Below are 23436 nucleotides of genomic sequence, written 5' to 3' on the forward strand. Positions count from 1 at the left end.
TATTTCTGAGTAACTCTGGTTCCTTGACCACCGTGGAGCTGAGCCTTGGGGTGGTGAGGACTTGGCTCTGCAGAGGATCATCACCGGGCTTCTGGCCTCTAGGAGACTGAGCTAGTTCCTTTCTGGTTAGGCTGTATTTGTGCAGGTTACAGCCTTGTGTTATTTATGTTAAGTCACGACTGTTTTGATTCATAGTTCTCATATCAGATGTTTAATATTTGGGGTTTATTAGAAAGTGCATGGGGAAAACCTGTGTTCTAGTCCTGGTGGCCATCATCTAACTGTGCCACAGTTTGTTGTGAGGATGGAGAGAAGTGGACAGTAGGGAGGGAAGAGAAGAGAGACCAGCGTGCCCTTAACATTTCTTGAGTACCTACTAGGTGTCAGGTACCGTGAGGCATCTCTCTTAATAATCATAACGTCCAGAGAAGATGGCAGTAGTATTGTCCTCACTTATAGATGAGGGAATGTCATCACAGTGTTTGGAATGCTTGTCACTTGAGTTTGTGTTCAAACTTAAGACTATCTGATTTCAGATTCATGGTCATCTGAGGCTGTGATTGTCAAGACACTTTGTCAAGTTTGAAGTTAAGAATAAACTTAAGATACGATACTTATTTACCATGATCTCTGAGGACAGAGGTTCAGAAATCACTTAAGTCCACTCTCCTAGACAGTGGGTATCTTAGGTGATAAAGCAGGGAAACGAGATCATGGATTATTTCTCTAATTCTTCCTGGTTGAATTCAGTGGTGGGAGAATTTCCATGAATTTGATATTTACTTGTAAACCCCAGGAGGAAATGGTTCTTTTTCTGTGGTACATATACTTCCAGTCTTTACTTCAGACCACACTTTGAGCCTTTTTTTTTGTAAATTTTGGCCACACCAAGTGGCTTACGGGATCTCGGTTCCCCGACCAGGGACTGAACCTGGGTCATGGCAGTGAAAGCGCCGAATTCTAGCCACTAGACCACCAGGGAACTCCCAAGCCATTTCTTATAAAAACAATATTGGCTATTATTTATTGGGTCTTTTGGCCACCCTCTGTGCCAAGGGCCTTATTCCCTTGTTTAGGTTTCATCACACCTCTCATGGATATTCTGATATACTTATTTTATAAATGAGGAAATTGAGGCTAATAGAGCCAATGAACTTTCAAAAATCACCACTGACATGGATTTGATTCTGAAACTGAACTCTTATTGCCACTTACCACTGCCCCTTCCCTGATTATAAAGATGAGCAGTCTGTAACTTGAAGTGGTCGTCCAGAATTTATTTTTGCTGTGCACGTACCATTTAACCTGCCATAAAACTAGTTTTCATCTCATTCCTTGTCATAATGTTTTATATCAGAGGCTGGCAAACTGACTCTTTGAAGGGCCAGGTAGTAAATACTTTAGCCTTTGAGAGCCGTGTGGGCTCTGTATCAACTACTCAACTCTGCTGTTTCAGTGTGAAAGCAGCCATATAGACTATTACATAAGTGAATGAGCTTGGCCATGTTCCAACAAAACTTTATTTATGGAAGCTGAAACTTGAATTTCATACTCTTTCCATGTGTTACATAATATCCTTTTTTTTTTTAACCACTTAAAAATGTAAAAACCATTTTTAGCTCATGGGTTGTACAGAAACAGGTGGTAGGGCGGATTTGGCCACTGGGCTGTAGTTTGCCAATCCTGCTTTTTATCATTCTGAAGTTTTCTTCCTTTGTGTCTCCTTTTTGGGTATTCTTTGGTAAAAGTGAGACTGCAAGTCTGCTTTCCCTGCATATGGTAGTGTTTAATAAGTGTTGATTTGGTTTGGGGAGCCAGCTCATGGAAGCTTTGCTGGCTTAGTGATTTAGTCTCTGACACCTGCTCTGCTGGCACACGGAAATGGAGATTTTTAACTGAGGAAAAGATTTAATCAGTAGGTAACCTCACCTACCGTTTTAACAGATAGCAGCTCCCCAAATGCTTGTTTCTTCCTGTGGCATAGCAGAACATCAGGTTTGGGGACTTCAGGTCTAGTACTTGCTCTGCCATCAATTTTATTTTAAGCAAAAGTCACTTTAGCCTGTCTCATTTGCAGATTCTTCATCTGTAAAATAAAAGGGCCTTGATTAGATGCTCTCGGTTAGCTGCCCTCTCTCTGCAGGTGACCGTTAGAGTCCCCTTGGGATTTGAACTTGCTTCTTTCCAAACTGAGGCCCAATTCATGGTACAGCTGGCCCTGGATTGTCTCTCCTGAAAGAGCTGGTGTGCCCGGCACAAGTGAAATGGCCTGCCACGAGGCCATGGGCTTCCAGGTCATTGTGCTTGAATGCTGGGCCCTTTCATTTAGGTTTGCCTCTTGCTCTCGCCAGAAAAAGAAAGAAAAAGCCGGTCATGTTGGCGCATATGTTGGGAAAGACCTCCCAGACCACACAGCTTAGTCTCTTCTGGGATTGCTTGCTCTTTGTCTAGATGACGTTTTAATTTTCAAGAGATGATTCTTCCTGTGGAGGCAACAGCTCTGGCTGCCAGGAAGCATTTTTTCTGATATACTAAGATTTTATCCAATCTCAGTTTTTTTTTTTTAAAGTTCTACTTGTGCTTTAATTCCATTTCTTTAGAGTTTTTTACTTCATTAAAGTGCACAACAGCTCTTTCCTGTCCCCTGATGGTAGTTTTAGGTGGAGAAAACACCTTGTCCAGAGAAGAGTCGCTGGCCTGCTGCTTTGTCCTCTAAACATGCAACCTTTGGGTTGTGGCCTTTGCAGACTTCTGGATGGCATTATGGACTGTTCTTGGTTCTTGGACTGTTAATGATTTTCTTGGTTCTCCTTTCTGTGCCACAGAGGGAAAGGAATTCATTCTACTTGCTGTGTTGTTTCTCAGAAAAAGCTTGTATTGTTTTTGGCCATCTTTCTCCTTTTTAGGGCTTTGTAGATTTCACTGAAGTTCTGCTTCTTTGCCGTGACTTCTATCTTGTTATTTCTCGAGGACTTGAAAGTTTACAGTAGCCCTTCATTCTGTTGTGAATCCCCATGCCTGAATTTTGGGTCTGAGTCAGCTGCCTTTTAAAACACTTTTGTTAGTGTTGTTCAGCTAAGGGTCTAATCTTCCTACAAGATATGGAAATACCCCTGTGGAAATAGACATTTTATGTCATATTTTTGTACTTCCATATTGGATCTTAATTTTTTTAATTTAAATAAATTCACGTACCATAAAATTACTCACACAACTGTTGCCACTGTCTAATTCTAGAACAGTTTTCATTGTCACTTAAAAGAAAAAGAAACCCTGGCCTTATTAGCAGTCACTCCCCATTCTCTCCCTCCAGCCCTTGAGAGCCACAGATCTACTTTCTGTCTCTATGGGTTTGCCTGTTCTGGACATTTCATATAAATGGAATCATTTCAATATGTGGCTTTTTGTCTGGCTTCTTTCACTTAGCATAATGTTTTCAAGATTTATCCATGTTGTAGCATCAATCAGTACTTCATTTCTTTTTGTTTCTGAATAATATTCCATTTTATGGTTATACTAGATTTTGCTTATCTGTCGCTTGATGGACATTTGGATTGTTTTTACTCTTTGGCTCTTATGAGTAATGTTACCATGAACATTTGTGTACAAAATTTATGTGGACATGTATTTTATTTTTCTTGGCTTTGTACCTAGGAGTGAAATTGCTGGGTCATATGATAATTCTATGTTTAACTTTTGGGGGACTGCCAGACTGTTTTCCAAAGTGATTGCATCACCAACAATGTATTAAGGTTCTAATTTCTCCACATTCTTGTCAACACTTGTTATTGTCTGTCTTTATTGATTATAGCCACCCTCGTGGCTATGAAGTGATATGTCATCGTGGTTTGTGGCCTCTCCCATTGCGGAGCACAGGCTCCGGATGCGCAGGCTCAGTGGCCATGGCTCACGGGCCTAGCCGCTCTGCGGCATGTGGGATCTTCCCAGACCGGGGCACGACCCCGTGTCCCCTGCATCAGCAGGCAGACTCTCAACCACTGTGCCACCAGGGAAGCCCCTCCTTGCCCATTTTTAATTGTTGAGTTACAGTATTTCCTTATTCCAGGTACTAGACCCTTATCACATAATGTTTTGTGAATACTGTCTTTTCACTTTCTTGATATCGTCCATTGAAGCACAGTGTTTTTGGTTGCTTGTGCCTTCTAAGATGGTGTCATATCTAAGAAACCATTGCCTAATCCATGGTCACCATGTTTTCTTCTAAGAGTTTTATAGTTTAACTCTTATATTTAGGTCTCTGATCCTTTGAGTTGACTTTTGTATATGGTGTGAGGTAGAGATCCGGCTTCATTCTTTTGCACGTGGATACCCAGTTTTCCCAGCATAGTTTTGTTGAAAGGTTCTTTCCCCATTATCTTGGCACCCTTTTTGAAAATCAGTTGACCATAAATTTATGAGTTTATTTTGGGCTTCCGTTTCATAACATTTTGGTGTTCATCAGGTGACTGTCCTTATTCTTTATATTGATTCTTCATATTGACAGATACGGCTAAGATATTCTTGTCATAGCTTATCAGGCAGGTATACCTGTTAAGCTAGTCCTCCTTGTAGAGCTAACAAGATGCTCTCAGCTAAGAAGCTACTACTTTTAAGCCAAGATGATTTTTGCTCTTGGTGCCGTGAAAAATAATGCTGATTTTATTGACACGGATTTCTATACTATCACTTTTTTTGCCCTAAATATAGTGTGGGTAGGTTTTTTTAAAAAATTAATTAATTTAATTTATTTATTTTTGGCTGCGTTGGGTCTTTGTTGCTGCGCATGGGCTTTCTCTAGTTGCAGTGAGCGGGGGCTACTCTTCGTTGCGGTGCGCGGGGCTTCGCATTGCGGTGGCTTCTCTTGTTGCTGAGCACGGACTCTACGCACGCGGGCTTCAGTAGCTGTGGCTTGCGGGCTCTAGAGCGCAGGCTCGGTAGTTGTGGTACACGGGCTTAGTTGCTCCGCGGCATGTGGGATCTTCCTGGACCAGGGCTAGAACCCGTGGCCCCTGCATTGGCAGGCGGATTCTTAACCACTGCGTCACCAGGGAAGCCCTGGGTAGGTTTTTGTATAAGAAGTTTTCTATCTTTTGGTGTTCGTGGTCTGGGGGCTTAAGAGTTAAACCAAGTCATTTATCAGTATCTAGTGAAGATTTAAAGTGGTGTTCCTGTTGCTGTGCAGTATTTTAATAGCTGCCCATAAAGTGTTTCACTGTAGATAAATCTCCCAGTAAACCTATTAGTGGGTTTGAGCAGTTTGAGTCCCCATTTTCCTTCTCAGCTGGCTTCTTTCAGCCTTTGTCACCATCCAACTTGTGCCCTGAAGCCAGGTCCTCTGAATCACACCACGTCTCTCTGCAGCCTTTATTCTCAGAGATGAAAACTGTCTAATTCATAACCTCAATCACACTGACTCGTTTTGACAGCTGTTTTCACAAGCCTCCTGCTGTATCAGGTAGGGCTAAAATCATTTTTCTAGAATATGTCATTTTATTAATATAATTGGATAAAGCAGTTACCATATGACTTGCTTTCTATGCCCTATAAATTAGCAATTAATGATAATTACCGCATCCATGAAAGTTTGCAACATGAATCAGTACCGCTTTGGCAGAACAATTACCCCTGTCTCCAAGAGCAGACATTTTTGTCTGTTTTATTTCACTGAAGTATGTTACTTGCCTGGAACAATGCCTGACATATAGAAGGCACTCAATAAATTTGTGTTGAATTAATAAATGAATGAATAAATAAATGGCTCAATCAATGGATAAAATTATAAGTAATCAACTCCAGATGTCAGGTCTTGTGATTTACAGGGGAAAAATGACTTGTTTTCATGCCATATGAGATACAAGTTAAGTTTGATATATAGACCCTTGGTCTTTTTCATATTTTACTTAAAGACATTTTAAAGGACTTCCCTGGCGGTCCAGTGGTTAAGAATCCGCCTGCCAGTGCAGGGGACATGGGTTCGATCCCTGGTCCTGGAAGATCCCACATGCCGCGGAGCAACCAAGCCCACGTGCCACAACTACTGAGCCCATGCGCCGCAACTACTGAAGCCCGTGCGCTCTAGGGGCCCACGTGCTGCAACTACTGAGCCCACTTGCCACAACTACTGAAGCCCACGCACCTGGAGCCTGTGCTCCGCAACAAGAGAAGCCACCGCAATGAGAAGCCTGCGCACCACAAAGAAGAGTAGTAGCCCCACTCACTGCAACTAGAGACAGCCTACGCGCAGCAATGAAGACCAAACACAGCCCCCCAAAAATAAAGACATTTTAAGTATTTTTCCCCCAGAAGGTCTTTCCCTTGGCTTTATTTGGTGGGGAACCTTAGACAAGAGAAGTCCATTAAATATTTTTATTGCGGAAGAACTTGAATAAAGACTTTTGATAAGTGAGGCAGGTGGAGGGAGTTGAACAGTACTTGGAAGATGAAATGGGGAGAGCAAAAAAGGAGGTGGAGTGTGTTTTGAACTATTTCAGTTCCTGTAAATAATAGGAAGGAAACAAATTCTTCCCATACAGACAGGTCTTTTCCTTCCATAATGGTCTGCAGACAGTCTTTTCCTATCTCATCGCCAAGGCTGTGGCCAAATGAATGAGGGGGAGAGAGTTTCAGAGGAAAGATGTAGCCATTGCCAGTCCTCTCCTCCTGGGGGAACAGGAATAGCAGTACCTGCCACAGTGAATATCTGTCCTTGTTGCTTGGGAGGTTGACTTGGTGGCTGCTGTTTGCATTTGTATCTTCAGTAGTATAAAAGGTGTTGTGCGGCCTATAAAATCACCTCTCTCTAATATTAATTCAAGTACTGACTGTTGTCTGAATGGCATATTTGGTGCAGTAATGCAAAGAAGCTCTGACAGCAGTCTTCAGAATAGCTTTCAGGGCAAGGGGAGAGTGTACAAACGAGGTTTTTCAGAATTCCTTTGTACAAGTTGTTTACTAAAGCCCTTAATGGGGCCGGGATAATAGTTATAGACTCACTGTCCCCCAGGGATCTACTTTACTAGGTCAAGGCATAAGAGGTAACACCTTGCTGATATTTAGGGGGAATAAGAGGGTACTCGTCAGTCATTCTATTCTTGAGCTTTTCAGCGTGTTTCGTCAGACTTGAGAAATAAGGATTGTTTCCTAGCCTGGGTCAGTGCTCTCTGGTTAGCCAAGGTGAGTTTCCAGCTGGGCTTCCCAAGAGGTACTGGGTCTCCTGGGAGTGCTTTATTACTTTTTGTGAAAACTTGACAAAAATCAAGGAATAGGCCTTTGAGACAGGTGCTCTGCTTTGTATGCTCTATGCTCCTCAGTCCCGTTGCAGTCTGTACATGAATGATTTCAAGGCAGTTATTAAAAAATGTGCTATTCTTCCACCACTTGTGAAGAATTGACTGTAAATGAATCATTTCCAGGTTCTTTTCCTGTTCTTCCTTTGGCCCTTCTCATTTCAGGGACATCAACCATCCTGTGCCCTAGTATATCTCTTCTTTGGCTTTGCTTTGTTTGAGGGCTTGTCTTTTTAGAATGTCAGATCCCTGGGTTGATGTCCAGGACATGGGTTCTCAAGAAAGGCTGTTAGTAAGACTGTTTGGTTGGAAGCTGTGGGGTTTAATTGCTGGTAACACTCGATCACAAAGGATAAAAATGAAAAGCACGACTTGTAACTAGGTAAGGAAGACAGTCTTTTGTTATGTGTGTCATGGTGTAGCCAGGGAGGAACCATTTAGACCAAGGTCTATATGCTTGAGGTATTGGGGATAATGAGATGTTAATCTTAGCACTAATTAAAAAAAAAAAATTGGACTATGTATATTTGTTGGACTATGTAGATTCATACAGTGGAATACTGTACAGCCACAAAAGTGAATAAACTAGTGTTCTGGCATGAATGAGTTTCACCCAAAAAAAGGGCAAGAGAAGCAAGTCACGGTTGGGTACACACAGTAGACTCAGTTTATAGAGTTCAGAAATAGGAAAAGCAAAACCACCATGTTGCATAGAGATGTATACGTAAATGGTAACACTGTACAGAAAAGAAAGGAAGGAGGGGTTATCACAATGGTCAGGATAGTGGTGGCGGTCAGGAGAAGGGGCTGGGAGTAGAGAGGGACACAGGGGATCCAAGGTTCTGCTAGTGTTTTGGTAATTAACTTGGGTGGTGGTTACATAGCCGGTTGCTCCTTATTCTTTAAGATGTACATATATGTTTAATGCACTTCTGTATTTATATTAATCACGATTTAGAGCATGAGTTAAGGTGGAGAGGTGAGGGAGACAAGTCAGCTAAGCAAATGCATATCGAAGTGGCTTCCTTCATATTCCTTCCTTTCTTCCTTTGAGTCAGCTTCCTTTCCAAGGACTGTTCCCTTTACAGAAAACTCCGTGGTCTTGTCTGCCGCGGAGTTCTGCGTTGGCAGGACTCTCCAACCTTCTATCTACTAACCTTTCATTCAGCAGCTTTTTCTTGTTTTGAAGGTGGGATTGAGCCTTTCAGCTCTAGTGAAGCCAGTGCTCAAGGCTTCCTGTTGATTAAATCGTGCCTCGCTGAGCAAAGAATTTGAATAGCTTGGGCGATGATTCTCATGTTTTGCTGTGTGCCGTTTCTTCTCTTCTCCCACGTGAAATCCTTTCTTCTCCCCCCCGCAAATATTTTAAGTGAGCTTTAGAGCTCATTCCATAGTTGCCAAGTGGGTTTTACGCCTGGCATCCTTCAGAGAGAGAGGGAAGGAGCTGCTGGACTTGGGAGCTTTAAGGTGCTTCTTCGATGCCCCTGTTGTAATCACCGAGGGCTTGGGGTCTCTAGATTCTCTCTTCTGTATTTCTCTCTTAGCCTAGAGTCTGAGCACTGTCTACAGAGGAAGTGTGAGCACTGGGCTCTGGCTGCACTGCCTCCACCTTAGCCCTGGGCATCCTCGGCTCCTTCTGGCTGGTGTGGCTGGCGTGTCGGGGCTTCTTCCTTCAGCTTCCACTTTTCTCTGGCCTTCCTCCATTGCTTGCCTTTTCCACCGTAGAACAGCACGAGTGGATGGAGACATTAACTTCTTAAATACTGAAAAGAACACAGGTGGTGGTCAGCTTGCTGGGATGAAATTACAAAGGTTATCTCCATGTCTCGCGTGCCTCTTCACCCTAGTCTATTTTATGAGTCTTCTATCATTTTGTGTAATTCTTATTTGTATTGCTGGGTCAGTCACTTCAGAATCTAGCTCAAGGTTTTATGTCGGTATTTCTCTTATAAACTTAAAAATAGTCTTGTTCATTCAGTCATCCAGCAAATATTTGAGTGCCTTCAAGAGGCCGAGTAGTTTTCTAGATGTTGGGGATACAGGAGTGGACCATCTGTATTGTGGTGATGTTACCTTTAGATGGCTAATTTTCTCTGTTTTTCCCCTTACCTAGGTCCTCTCAGGGTGTGCCATCATTGTGCGTGGGCAGCCTCGTGGTGGGCCTCCTCCAGAGAGGCAGATCAACCTTAGCAACATTCGCGCTGGAAACCTTGCCCGCAGGGCAGCTGCCACACAACCTGATGCAAAAGACACCCCGGATGAGGTAGGTGCTTCCCCTCCCAGAGGCTGTGGACCCAGGTTATAGCCCAGTCTCCTCCTTGACTGCACATTTGATGTCCTCTTTCTTTTCTGTATATTTCAAGTTTTTTTTTTAACATATTTATTGGAGTATAATTGCTTTACAATGGTGTGTTAGTTTCTGCTGTATAACAAAGTGAATCAGCTATACATATACATATATCCCCATATCTCCTCCCTCCTGCGTCTCCCTCCCACCCTCCCCATCCCACCCCTCTAGGTGGTCACAAAGCACTGAGCTGATCTCCTTGTGCTATGCGGCTGCTTCCCACTAGCTATCTATTTTACATCTGGTAGTGTATATAAGTCCATGCCACTCTCTCACTTTGTCCCAGCTTACCCTTCCCCCTCCCCATGTCCTCAAGTCCATTCTCCACGTCTGCGTCTTTATTCCTTGCCTGCCCCTACGTTCTTAAGAACCATTTTTTTTTCCTTTTAGATTCCATATATACGTGTTAGCATACGGTATTTGTTTTTCGTTTTCTGACTTACTTCACTCTGTATGACAGACTCTAGGTCCATCGACCTCACTACAGATAACTCAATTTTGTTTCTTTTTATGGCTGAGTAATATTCCATTGTATATGTGTGCCACATCTTCTTTATCCATTCATCTGTTGATGGACACTTATGTTGATTCCATGTCCTGGCTGTTATAAATAGAGCTGCAATGAACACTGTGATACATGACTCTTTTGGAATTATGGTTTTCTCAGGGTATATGCCCAGCAGTGGGATTGCTGGGTCGCATGGTAGTTCTATTTTTAGTTTTTTAAGGAACCTCCATACTGTTCTCCATAGTGGCTGTATCAATTTACATTCCCACCAACAGTGCAAGAGGGTTCCCTTTTCTCCACACCCTCTCCAGCATTTATTGTTTGTAGATTCATTGATGATAGCCATTCTTACTGGTGTGAGGTGATACCTCGTTGTAGTTTTGATTTGCATTTCTCTAATGATGTTGAGCATCCTTTCATGTGTTTGTTGGCTATCTGTATATTTTCTTTGGAGAAATGTCTATTTAGGTCTTCTGCCCATTTTTGGATTGGGTTGTTTGTTTTTTTGATATTGAGCTGCATGAGTTGCTTGTAAATTTTGTAGATTAATCCTTTGTCAGTTGCTTCATTTGCAAATATTTTCTCCCATTCTGAGGGTTGTCTTTTTGTCTTGTTTATGGTTTCCCTTGCTGTGCAAAAGCTTTTAAGTTTCATTAGGTTCCATTTGTTTAGTTTTGTTTTTATTTCCATTTCTCTAGAAGGTGGGTCAAAAAAGATCTTGCTGTGATTTATGTCATAGAGTGTTCTGCCTATGTTTTCCTCTAAGAGTTTGATAGTGTCTGGCCTTACATTTAGATCTTTAATCCATTTTGAGTTTATTTTTGTGTAAGGTGTTAGGGAGTGTTCTAATTTCATTCTTTTACATGTAGCTGTTCAGTTTTCCCAGCACCACTTATTGAAGAGGCTGTCTTTTCTCCACTGTATATTCTTGCCACCTTTATCAAAAATAAGGTGACCATATGTGCGTGGGTTTATCTGTGGGCTTTCTATCCTGTTCCATTGATCTATATTTCTGTTTTTGTGCCAGTACCATACTGTCTTGATTACTGTAGCTTTGTAGTATAGTCTGAAGTCTGGGAGCCTGATTCCTCCAGCTCCATTATTCTTTCTCAAGATTGCTTTGGCTATTCAGGGTCTTTTGTGTTTCCATACAAATTGTGAAATTTTTTGTTATACTTCTGTGAAAGATGCCATTGGTAGTTTGATAGGGATTGCATTGAATCTGTAGATTGCTTTGGGTAGTAGAGTCATTTTCACAATGTTGATTCTTCCAATCCAAGAACAAGGTACATCTCTCCATCTGTGTCATCTTTAATTTCTATCATCAGTCTCTTACAGTTTTCTGCGTACAGGTCTTTCGTCTCCTTAGGTAGGTTTATTCCTAGGTATTTTATTCTTTTTGTTGTAATGGTAAATGGGACTGTTTCCTTAACTTCTCTTTCAGATTTTTCATCATTAGTTTATAGGAATGCAAGAGATTTCTGTGCATTAATTTTGTACTGCTACTTTACCAAATTCATTGATTAGCTCTAGTAGTTTTCTGGTAGCATCTTTAGGATTCTCTATGTATAGTATCATGTCATCTGCAAACAGTGACAGCTTTACTTCTTCTTTTCCGATTTGGATTCCTTTTATTTCTTTTTCTTCTCTGATTGCTGTGGCTCAAACTTCCAAAACAATGTTGAATAATAGTGGTGAGGGCTTCCCTGGTGGCGCAGTGGTTGAGTCCGCCTGCCGATGCAGGGGACACATGCCCCAGTCCAGGAAGATCCCACATGCCGCAGAGTGGCTGGGGCCCTGAGCCATGGCTGGTGAGCCTGCACGTCCGGAGCCTGTGCTTTTTCTTCTCTGATTGCTGTGGCTAAAACTTCCAAAACTATGTTGAATAAGAGTGGTGAGAGTGGGCAACCTTGTCTTGTTCCTGATCTTCGTGAAAATGGTTTCAGTTTTTCACCATTGAGGATAATGTTGGCTGTGGGTTTGTCATATATGGCCTTTATTATGTTGAGGTAAGTTCCATTTATGCCTACTTTCTGGAGGGTGTTTATCATAAATGGATGTTGTATTTTGTCACATCTATTATGTCACAACTTTCTGCATCTATTAATATGATCATATGGTTTTTCTCCTTCAATTTGTTAATATGGTGTATCACATTGATTGATTTGTGTATATTGAAGAATCCTTGCATTCCTGGGATAAACCCCACTTGATCATGGTGTATGATCCTTTTAATGTGCTGTTGGATTCTGTTTGCTAGTATTTTGTTGAGGATTTTTGCATCTGTGTTCATCAGTCGTACTCACCTGTAGTTTTCTTTCTTTGTGACATCTTTGTTTGGTTTTGGTATCTGGGTGACGGTGGCCTCATATAATGAGTTAGGGAGTGTTCCTCCCTCTGCTATATTTTGGAAGAGTATGAGAAGGATAGGTGTTAGCTCTTCTCTAAATGTTTGACAGATTGCTCCTGTGAAGCCATCTGGTCCTGGACTTTTGTTTATTGGAAGATTTTAAATCACAGTCTCAATTTCAGTGCTTGTGATTGGTTTGTTTATATTTTCTATTTCTTCCTGGTTCCGTCTCGGAAGGTTGTGCTTTTTTAAGAATTTGTCCATTTCTTCCAGGTTGTCCATTTTATTGGCATATAGTTGCTTGTAGTCATCTCTCATGATCTTTTGTATTTCTGCCGTGTCAGTTGTTACTTCTCCTTTTTCATTTCTAATTCTATTGATTTGAGTCTTCTCCCTTTTTTTCTTGATGTCTGGCTAATGGTTTATCAATTTTGTTTATCTTCTCAAAGAACCAGCTTTTAGTTTTATTGATCATTGCTATTGTTTCATTCATTTCTTTTTCATTTATTTCTGATCCGATCTTTATGATTTCTTTCCTTCCACTAACTTTGGGGGTTTTTTGTTCTTCTTTCTCTGATTGCTTTAGGTGTAAGGTTAGGTTGTTTATTTGAGATGTTTCTTGTTTCTTGAGGTAGAATTGTATTGCTATAAACTTCCCTCTTAGAACTGCTTTTGCTGCATCCCGTAGGTTTTGGGTCATCGTGTTTTCATTGTCATTTGTTTCTAGGTATTTTTTGAGTCCCTCTTTGATTTCTTCAGTGATCTCTTGGTTATTTAGTAGTGTGTTGTTTAGCTTCCATGTGTTGGTATTTTTTACAGTTTTTTTTCCTGTAATTGATATCTAGCCTCATAGCATTGTGGTCGGAAAACATACTTGGTACGATTTCAATTTTTTAAAATTTACCAATGCTTGTTTTGTGACCCAATAGATGATCTATCCTGGAGAATGTTCCAGGAGCACTTGAGAAGAAAGTGTATTCTGTTGTTTTGGGATGGAATGTCCTATATATATCAATTAAGTCCATCTTGTTTAATGTATCATTTAAAGCTTGTGTTTCTTTATAGCAAAGCTATACAGGCAAAATCACACAAAGAAGCATACACAGACTCAAAGAAAAAGAAAATGGGAAAAAAAAATCTATATATTAAAAAAAAAAAGGAAGAGAGCAACCAAATCAATAAACAAATCTACCAATGATGGTAAACTCTAAATACTAAACTAAGATAAACATAAAACCAGAAATAAATTAGATGCAGAAAGCAAACCCCCAAGTCTACAGTTGCTTCTGAAGTCCACTGCCTGAATTTTGGGATGATTCGTTGTCTATTCAGGTATTCCACAGATGCAGGTTACATCAAGTTGATTGTGGAGATTTATTCCACCGCTTCTGAGGCTGCTGGGAGAGATTTCCCTTTCTCTTCTTCGTTCGCACAGCTCCTGGGGTTCAGCTTTGGATTTGGCTGCGCCTCTGCGTGTAGGTCGCCTGAGGGCGTCTGTTCTTCACTCAGACAGGACAGGGTTAAAGGAGCAGCTGATTCCGGGGCTCTGGCTCACTCAGGCCAGGGGGGAGGGAGGGGTACGGAATGCGGGCGAGCCTGCAGGGGCAGAGGCCAGAACTTTGCACCAACCGAGGTGCGCCGTGTGTTCTCCCAGGAAAGTTGTCCCTGGATCACGGGACCCTGGTAGTGGCAGGCTGCACAGGCTCCCTGGAAGGTGGGTGTGGATAGTGACCTGTGCTTGCACACAGGCTTCTTGGTGGCAGCAGCAACAGCCTTAGTGTCTCATGCCCGTCTCGGGGGTCTGCGCTGATAACTGTGGCTCGCACCCTTCTCGAGCTCATTTAGGTGGTGCTCTGAATCCCCTCTCCTCGTGCACCCAAAACAGTGGTCTCTTGCCTCTTAGGCAGGTCCAGAATTTTTCCCAGACTCCTGCCCGGCTAGCTGTGGGGCACTAGCTCCCTTCAGGCTGTTTTCGCGCAGCCAACCCCAGTCCTCTCCCTGGGGTCTGACCTCTAAAGCCCGAGCCTCAGCTCCCAGCCTGCACCCGCCCTGATGGGTGAGCAGACAAGCCTCTCGGGCTGGTGAGTGCTGGTCGGCCCTGATCCTCTGTGCGGGAATCTCTCCGCTTTGCCCTCTGCACCCCTGTTGCTGTGCTTTCCTCTGTGGCTCCAAAGCTGCCCCCCTGTCACCCACCGTGTCCTCCAGTGAGGGGCTTCCTAGTGTGTGGAAACTTTTCCTCCTTCACAGCTTCCTCCCAGAGGTGCAGGTCCCAACCCTATTCTTTTGTCTGTTTTTTTCTTTTTTCTTTGGCCCTACCCAGGTATGTGGGGAGTTTATTGTCTTTTGGGAAGTCTGAGGTCTTCTGCCAGCGTTTAGTAGGTGTTCTGTAGGAGTTACTCCACATGTAGATGTATTTCTGATGTATTTGTCAGGGGGAAGGTGATGTCCACGTCTCACTCCTCTGCCATCTTGAAGTAGGCTCCCTATTTCAAGTATTTTTATATCACAGGATTGATGACAAATCAACAGTGGCTTGCTTCAGTTTATACATTCACTACCTTTAATCCCAGTAATCCCAGTCTCTTCCAGTCTCTTCATACACTTTCCCATGGGTTTAGAGCCTTTTCGGGTTTATCAGTGTTTCTTGCCTCTTTCTCTGGAAACAGGTTAGTACATTTCCTAGGTAGTCTCCGCTGTTTGAGGTTGGCATTAGTTATGGCAGAGCTCTTTTATTTATGTTTGAATTCTTCATTTACCTTCAAAATTCAGAAGGATGCACAGTGAAAAATCTAGTTCTCCCAGGAGACTACTGGTGTTTCGGCAGGCTTGAATCTCTTATCACCTATACAAGCAGACACTCATTTTCTTTTCTTTCTTTCTTTTTTTTAATTGAAGTATAGTTAATTTACCATGTTGTGTTAGTTTCAAGTGTACAGCAAAGTGATTCAGTTATATGTATTTCAGATTCTTTTCCGTGATAGGTTATTATAAGATATTGAGTATATATAGTTCACTGTGCTATACCATAGACACTCATTTTCATAAATGGTAGCATATACTGTAAATGTTAGGACTGTACCTTATTATAGATTCTTAATCTGGGATCTGTGTCCTAAGGACGTCTGTGAACCCCATGAAATTGTTTGCAAAATTTTGTGTAAACATGCATTTTGAAGGGAGGAAGTTATCAGTTTCTTAGGGCAACTTGTGGTTCAGTAGTTGTCAAGAACCATGTGTTATGGTGATTTGACAAGCTTCTGAGCTTTTGTTCCACCATCCCCTCCAGCCCCCTTCTCCCCCATCTCTAATGCCTGGCCACCTTGCCTTCTTTGTGGTTTGCCTGGGACTCCTTAAGTTACCTCTCCAGGCAGCTGCCATGAGTCTTCTTGGCTCCTGTACTTTGAAACATCAGTTCTTGTCTCTTCTTCAGTGGTGCTTTGGCTATCACAAATGAAGTTTCTGGATTCTAATTATCTGTCTTTTGCCTCAGCTTGATGATGATGGGCAAGTTGGTACCTCAGTTTCCGTCTGCTGTTTTCCTCCCATGGAAGTGCGGGAAAAAAAACAGCTCACAGGGTTCTTTCATTTAAGGAAAAACGTGCAGTTTTTTTCATCTATAATAAAAAGCATTCTGTTTGAATTAAGAAGATAGTAAAGCAGTGTTATAGGAAATAGAGACAAATCACCCCAAATTCTATCAACAGCAATTAGATGCTTGGGATAATGACTAAATAGACAAAATCAGTTATTTTCCATTGGTCCTCTATCAGTAAGCACAAGTATTGGGTTACTCTATACCTCAGGGTTGTTCAATGAGGATTAAACAAGATAATGCAGAATGTTTAGCATGGGCCTGTAAGCTACTTGACAAGTGTTAGCTGTGGTAATCTCTAGTGCTATTTAATTTCTGCTACTACAGACACTTCTCGTACTGTTAGTCCAAGTGCTGAAGATTACATCTCTCTCAGCACTTTTCAAATTTTGGGTGCTAAGTGCTTTTCTTTATCAACGTTTTGAATAGTCCTTTCCCTTTCAGCTTTGTGTTGTGTAACAGCTTGCCTGCTTCGAAGAGAAGAGTGTTGACCCTGGTTGGGTAGAGCCAGTCAAGTTCATTTCCCCAGAAGGAAGAAGCAGTGTTGCCTGTAGGGAAGAAGGGTTGGGTTTTAATTTTCTGTTTTGTGGATGAGAATCAAGGCCAGTTGGAGCTTGTTCTGAAGTGTCTTAGCTGTAGCCTATGTAACAGTACGATAAAATGTTACCAGAACTATCCCACCTGAAAGAATACCATGTAATCTGATCCCTGCTCTCATTGGAGTTTCATATATTTATACAGCCTAGTGGCTTTTGTCTCTTCCAGAAAAGCTCAGTTTCTCCTAGTAACTCTTCAAAGGTTCCTGTGACATGAAGTATTTGAGAGCTACAGATTTCACCCTTTGTCAGCCACAGTCACTATTTCTGTGTGCAGTAATCTAGTCTCTCCCTGCCCTGCTGTGATTTGGTTTTCCCCCCACCATGCCCTTGAAGGTGCTCTGGCTCAAGTTAGCAGTGACGCCAAGTGGTAACCGAATTCCAGACACCCCCGCCAACCTCCAGGCTTTTATCGAGACCTAGAGATTTTGCCTCTTTCAAAATCTCTCTTCTCGAAACTTCATTACAATTGCTATTGTTCTTTGTTCAACTCTGAGAGAGTGCTTTGTTCAACTCTGGAATATTAAGATAACAGTCTTTCTGCCTTCATTTTCCTTCCCTCTGATTCTTTCTCTCTATGCTCTCAGATGTTTTTGAGATATAATGTCGTTTTTTTTTCCCTGGCTCAGTATTACTGCCAGATATTTCAGTGATTCCTCATTACCGCTGGACAAATCTAAATGCCTTAGCCTGGGTTACAATCCCATTTGTGATTTGACTTTTAGTCTTCTCTTACTGAAACCCCTCTGGGATGCTAAGCCCCAACCCTGAGGAAGTGTTCGGGTCTCCTAACAGGCCACCTGAGTCCTGCCTGCTCATGCCTTGGCTCAGCCGCCCCCTGCAGCGGGAGCTCCATCTCCTCCTCGTGCCCCGGTGATTCATCCTCTGGAGAAGTCACACCTGACATCACCTTTCATCAGCCCTTTTTTGTGCTGTCATCCTATTTCATGCTTATATGTCTCTATACTCGGTTGTCGGCTCCTCGAGGGGAGGGACATCTGTGTTTTTCTGCCTCGTCAGTGCCTGACACAAATCAGGTGTACAGTGAATAATGAGGAAAAGAACCCGAGCGTCTCCTTTTGTGGATCAGTGGATTGTGGAATGTAGCACTACTTTCTCTCTGGCTTTCTGTTGTTTTGGAGCATGTCTAGTTTAGTCACATTCAAACAGAGTCAAGGACATGATTGCTTATTTGCTTCCCTTTATATCACTGTCCCAAATATCATGCACTTGATTATTCTCCGCCTTCTTTCATATCTGCTTTCAGAGAAACTTAGCTCTCTCCTAAGTCCCGTGACAATAAAAGCAGCTCTGCTGTGTGTCCCCAGCCATCACTACCCTGTTCCAGCCTAATCCCCAGCATTGCCTAGCTACTCTACGCAGCCTAGATACTGCATTGATGGGCACTGTGGGAATTATATATTTATTTCCCACAGATTTCTTGAGCTCTCATTGTACGTGAAGCTGTATGTTGGTTTCATGCGAAATACAGAAATGAATGTCACAGTCGTTCTACATTCAGTGGAGCTTTTGAAAGTTGGGGTGGTGGCGTGGTTGCAGCAGAGAGGGATTAATTACATGCGCAGGTGGGACAGTGGGATGATTGAGCACTGGGCCAAGTACAAAAGTAGCTAGCTTTGAGGGTTTACATTGTTGGGGGATTTAATCTTGTTTCAGTAGTTTAGGAGTCTACCTGGTGCAAAGAAAAGATAGGAATTAAAATTCCATTTGTTGTGGTAGACACCAGAACCTTGCATGGGTCTGGGAGTGGAGAGCAAGCTGCTAGATCACCTGCCATTGGGCATTCTAAAGGGAAGAGGCAGTTTTGAGTCTCAGCTACTTAACAGCCATTGCTTCCTAGGTGGAGCTCTGGCACATCATTTGACCAGACCAGTGATCCTTCCTATTGGGTCATTGTGGCCCTAATGTGATGAACGCTTTGAGTCAGTTTCTGTATACGTAGGGTTGTTCTGGGAGGCTCTGCTGGGATGGCCTTCCCCATTAGGTAGCCTTCTGCTGGCTGTCCTCTGTGTGGACACCTGCACAGGATCCTCTCCTGGAGTGCTCTATTGCCCTCGGCAGGAGTGATGCGGTCACTCGCTTTCCTGAATCTTCTAATCGCCTCTCTTCATAGCTTGTATCTTGTCCGTTTATTGAATTTGCCTGACTCTGGATGGAACACAGCTTGAGAAGGCTGGAATATTAAAGAAGCTAGGTTACCTTTCTCTAGGATAAGGTGTATGTCCTTTTCAGGACCTCCAGTGTAGCTTTCTCTTATTGCCCAGTGACTGACCAGCTCTAAAACATGAGGTCCTGAGAGAAGGGTGCTCCTTCCTCAAGCCTTAAAAGCTTTTAGTAATTCTGCCTAGTCGGTAGAAATTGGAGGTTTCCCCACAGGGGTTAGCTATTTCCTTGTGAACTGACCCTTGATAAATGAATTTTTACCGAAGTCTTGGCTCCCTTTAGGAGTGCTTTGTTTTGTCAGAGCTTTGCATTTAGGAAAGCAATGTTTTACTGAATTTTAGGTATTAGTGTATTACTCAAAACTGAAGCCTAGACATTAGATCTATAGCTGAGGATGTTTTTAGAGTAAGTGGATCACTAAGGTGATAAAAATGTATGAGGCTGTGTTAATTGGTTTAGTACTGTTTCTGTGATGTGGCTGGTAGTTGGGCTCATTATCAGTCATCATACTCTTTGGTCACAGTATCTGTTTTCATTATTATGAATGAGGAGAGGGGTAGAAATGGGAGATTAAAATGTGGTGAACTCCATATTGCCATTGAGTGATTGGTTCTTTTGCTTGTTGGCACTTTGAAAAGAGTGCATTAGATGAATGAGGATAAGCTTGTTTTTGTGTCTTCAAGAGCACTTACTCAGGATTAGTTCTTCCTAGAACTATCCACAGTTGTCTAACAGTACTGGTTTTGTGAATACCAGCCCAGTGGGTTGGTAGACTGCCACATTTAAACTGGCTCTGGTTTCTGGGAAGTCATGGATGTTTTTCTTCTAGAAAAGCTTCTTGGCTAACCCCATGGAATAATCTTCATGGACTGAAAAGGTTGGCAGGCGCTTCCTTTTCAAGTCACTGATATACTGTTTTGCCTTTACTATGTGTAACCCATGTTCTGTGGCTCCAATTGGTGATAGACATATACCACTCTGCCCTTTTATACGCTGTACTGTTCCTGCACACGAATTTTTGCAGATCATTTACTCCTTGAGCTCTTACCCTCTCCTTCCTCATTTCTGTTCTAAGGGAACTTGGGGCACTGAGCTAGGTCCAGACTGTAAATTCAAGTGCTAGTGACCACTGACTATGACAGTGCTGCTTCAGAGGAGACATCTCCCTTTGTCTGTACCATCCCAAAGTGATGGGGTAAAACCATCCCTTTGCACAGTATCTTTTTATATATATATATATATATTATATATATATATATATATATATATATATATATTTTATTTTATTTTTTTTTGGCTGCTTTGGTCTTCCTTGCTGCACGCAGGCTTTCTCTAGTTGTGGCGAGCGGGGGCTACTCTTCATTGTGGTGCGTGGGCTTCTCATTGCTGTGGCTTCTCTCATTGAGGAGCATGGGCTGTAGGTGCGTGGGCTTCAGTAGTTGCAGCTCTCAGGCTCTAGAGCGCAGGCTCAGTAGTTGTGGTGCACGGGCTTAGTTGCTCCGCAGCACATGGGACCTTCCCAGAACAGGGATCAAACCCGTGTGCCCTGCATTGGTAGGCAGATTCTTAACCACTGCACCACCAGAGAAGTCCCTGCACAGTATCTTGAGATCACATGCAGACTCTGTACCCATTGTGGATGTGTGGCTCACTCCTTGTATCTGGGTCTTTAATGAGTGACAGGGAAGAACCACCATTGTCAAGCTGATCCCTTACCAGCTAGACAGTAGACAGTAGACAGCAGACAGCTAGAGAGTAGACAGTGATGGGGGTGATGGAGGGGTGGGCATGGGGGGAACTCCTAGTGCTGGTGTCTGGGAAACCATGATGCCTGTTTTTAGGGCTTGTGCTAGTTAAACCAACTGTTCGACCTGCCTTTTTTAGGAGCCCCCTAAGCGTATGATCCATGTTGTGTATGTTTCATTTTTATATTCTCCTCAGGGCCTAGTGCATGGCCAGGCTATTGAAGGAGTGAAGTTGCTTGGATGTTGATTGTGTCGTGTGAGAACTGCCTAGTTCTTGAACACGTTTATTTTACCTTTCAGCCCTGGGCATTTCCTGCTCGAGAGTTCCTTCGGAAGAAGCTGATTGGGAAGGAAGTCTGCTTCACGATAGAAAACAAGACTCCCCAGGGGCGAGAGTATGGCATGATCTACCTTGGAAAAGGTGAGTACCAAGGGGGAAAGGTACTCATTTTTCTCCAAGTCTGAAGTTCCTCCAAAGACTGGTTTTCGTCTGGCGGAGGTCGCTCTGGGAGGGTTGGCTGTAGGTCTCATTGGAAGTGCACAGAGCTCGTGGCACGTAGGTGCCCTGGTACTCCTGCTCCTAGTTTACTCCTGTGCCCGCTTTCCTGGCTTGGTTTAGGTGTGCGTATAAGCGTAGAATTATTTTCCCCTGTATTTAGGCTGTCAGCCTGTGGAACTCATTGGCTCTGTGCTTCTAGGTCAGAGTGCTAATTGAATTCCTATAGATTTCCTATTGCATCTTCTATTTGCTTTATCTATCTTGTGGCTTTTCTTCTCCTCCTGGGGACTCTCTTTAGGAAAGGATGATTTGTTTAGGGCTTGTGGTTTTTTGTCAGCCACATGACTTGGAATGGAGTGGAAAGAACACTTTCCTTTGGAGTGGTGTAGGTGTGGATTCCGGCTCTTCTACCAGGTACTCTTGCTTAACCCGTAACTGAACCTTTCTAAGCCCTAGTTTCATTTGTTAGTTATAGAGAGAGTTTAAAGAGATGGTATGTGTAAAGCATCTCGCTCCGGCACAAGAGAATGCACTCAATAAATATGTGTGTGTGCACACATATGCCTGTTGTTTAGCTGGGCCGGATAGCTTATAGGATATTAGATGTTCTCGTCTTTTTTGCATTAGGTAGAGGGAGAGTAAGATTGCACAATGGAGTTTGAACAGAAATAGGACATCGAAAGAATTGGTAGAATGTTTTCCATAAAGCAGTCAGATGAACAGGAACGCTTATGTTCATCTGGATTATTTGGGGAGCAGACACCTTTTAAAGTTTCCTGTGATTATTGATAAACTAGCCTTCTAACTGAGCTGCTTTAGATAATCTATTTGCCTTGGGTGACTAGTAAGCTGGAAGTATGCAAGCAGGGTATATGATGAGGCTAACAATGTCCTTTTAGGATTCTGATTTTAAGTGTAGAGGTCTTAAACAAGTGAGTTGTGGATGACCTTGGGGCCTTCTTGTCCAATTTACCCAGTAGAGAAACAGCCCTTTTAGCAAATGGCTATCTGCATCCTGATTGGGAAATTATAGAAATGATATGGAATCTTTTCAAAAAGAGAAGTAAATAAATTTGCCTTTTACCCATAATTCAAATAATATAGTAGGTAATAAAACACTTAAGCATTATTGTTGGAGGGCTACCGGCTAGAAGGAATGGAAGACAAATAGAAGTGTACTGTCTTCAAAATGCAATTGTTTGAGAATTTCATTACCCAAAATAATACAATTCTGTAAGAGCTGGTCAATCTTCTGTTACCAGACAAGAGACCTCACTGGACTATAGAACATTTTTTTGGTACAGATATCTCTATGGAGAGACCGCCTGTAAGTGTTCATTTAAATAACCTTAGTCTTCAACTATAAAAAAGTCTATTTAAGGTAAGAGGAGCTGACATTTAAAATTTAAAGTTGTTTTTAGAAAGTTTGTTTTTCAAACTGACGCAAATTACAGAGTGGATGTAATTTAGCATGTTAACGTACTAGTGTGTTTAATAGAACCTGGCGCATAGGAGGTGATTGATAAATAATTACCGAAAGGGGCTTCCCTGGTGGCGCAGTGGTTGAGAGTCCGCCTGCCGCTGCAGGGGACATGGGTTCATGCCCCGGTCCAGGAAGACCCCACATGCTGCGGAGTGGCTGGGCCCGTGAGCCATGGCTGCTGAGCCTGCGCCTCCTTCTGGAGCCTGTGCTCCACAACGGGAGAGGCCACAACAGTGAGAGGCCCATGTACCCCAAAAAAAAAAAAAAATTACAAATTACCGAATTGAAATCATCTACATCTTTCAGTTTTAAAGGCTTAAATGGCCTAAAGTTTAATATTTTCACTCAGATACTTTAACCAACTCTCACTGTCAACTGTAATGAAACAGTGCCTTAGCTAATTAATTAGTGTTCATATATTTAGCGTTTTTTTTTTTTTTTTGGTATGTGGGCCTCTCGCTGTTGTGGCCTCTCCCGTTGCGGAGCACAGGCTCCGGACGCGCAGGCTCAGCGACCATGGCTCACGGGCCCAGCCGCTCCGCAGCATGTGGGATCTTCCCAGACCGGGGCACGAACCCGTGTCCCCTGCATCGGCAGGCGGACTCTCAACCACTGCGCCACCAGGGAAGCCCCGTGGCTACTCTTTGTGATGGAGGAGAATGACAGAATTTGAGAGTTTGTGGTTAACCCAGAACTTATTAAAAAAAAGAGAGAGAGATGATTGACTGGTCTTCAACTTTTGGAGAAAATATAGTCACCCACCTGCTCTGAGTACCAGCCCCAATTGTGACTTGATCACAATCATACCTTGGTTAGTAATAAGCAAGCATCAGATCTTTTCCCTAC

At 42.7% G+C, this 23436-nt stretch overlaps 1 protein-coding gene across 1 annotated transcript in view; it reads left to right on the plus strand.

Moving 5' to 3' along the window:
* Positions 1 to 23436, plus strand: part of SND1 (staphylococcal nuclease and tudor domain containing 1) — a 439500-nt gene that overhangs the window by 19893 nt on the left and 396171 nt on the right. The window contains exons 2-3 of the mRNA XM_007446006.1: positions 9400 to 9549; positions 20909 to 21029. Coding sequence (XP_007446068.1) covers positions 9400 to 9549; positions 20909 to 21029 — 271 coding nt within the window. The remainder of the gene's footprint in view (positions 1 to 9399; positions 9550 to 20908; positions 21030 to 23436) is intronic.

The sequence above is a fragment of the Lipotes vexillifer genome, unplaced genomic scaffold (assembly GCF_000442215.2).
Source record: "Lipotes vexillifer unplaced genomic scaffold, Lipotes_vexillifer_v1.1 scaffold156, whole genome shotgun sequence".
Classification (NCBI taxonomy): Eukaryota; Metazoa; Chordata; class Mammalia; order Artiodactyla; family Lipotidae; genus Lipotes; species Lipotes vexillifer.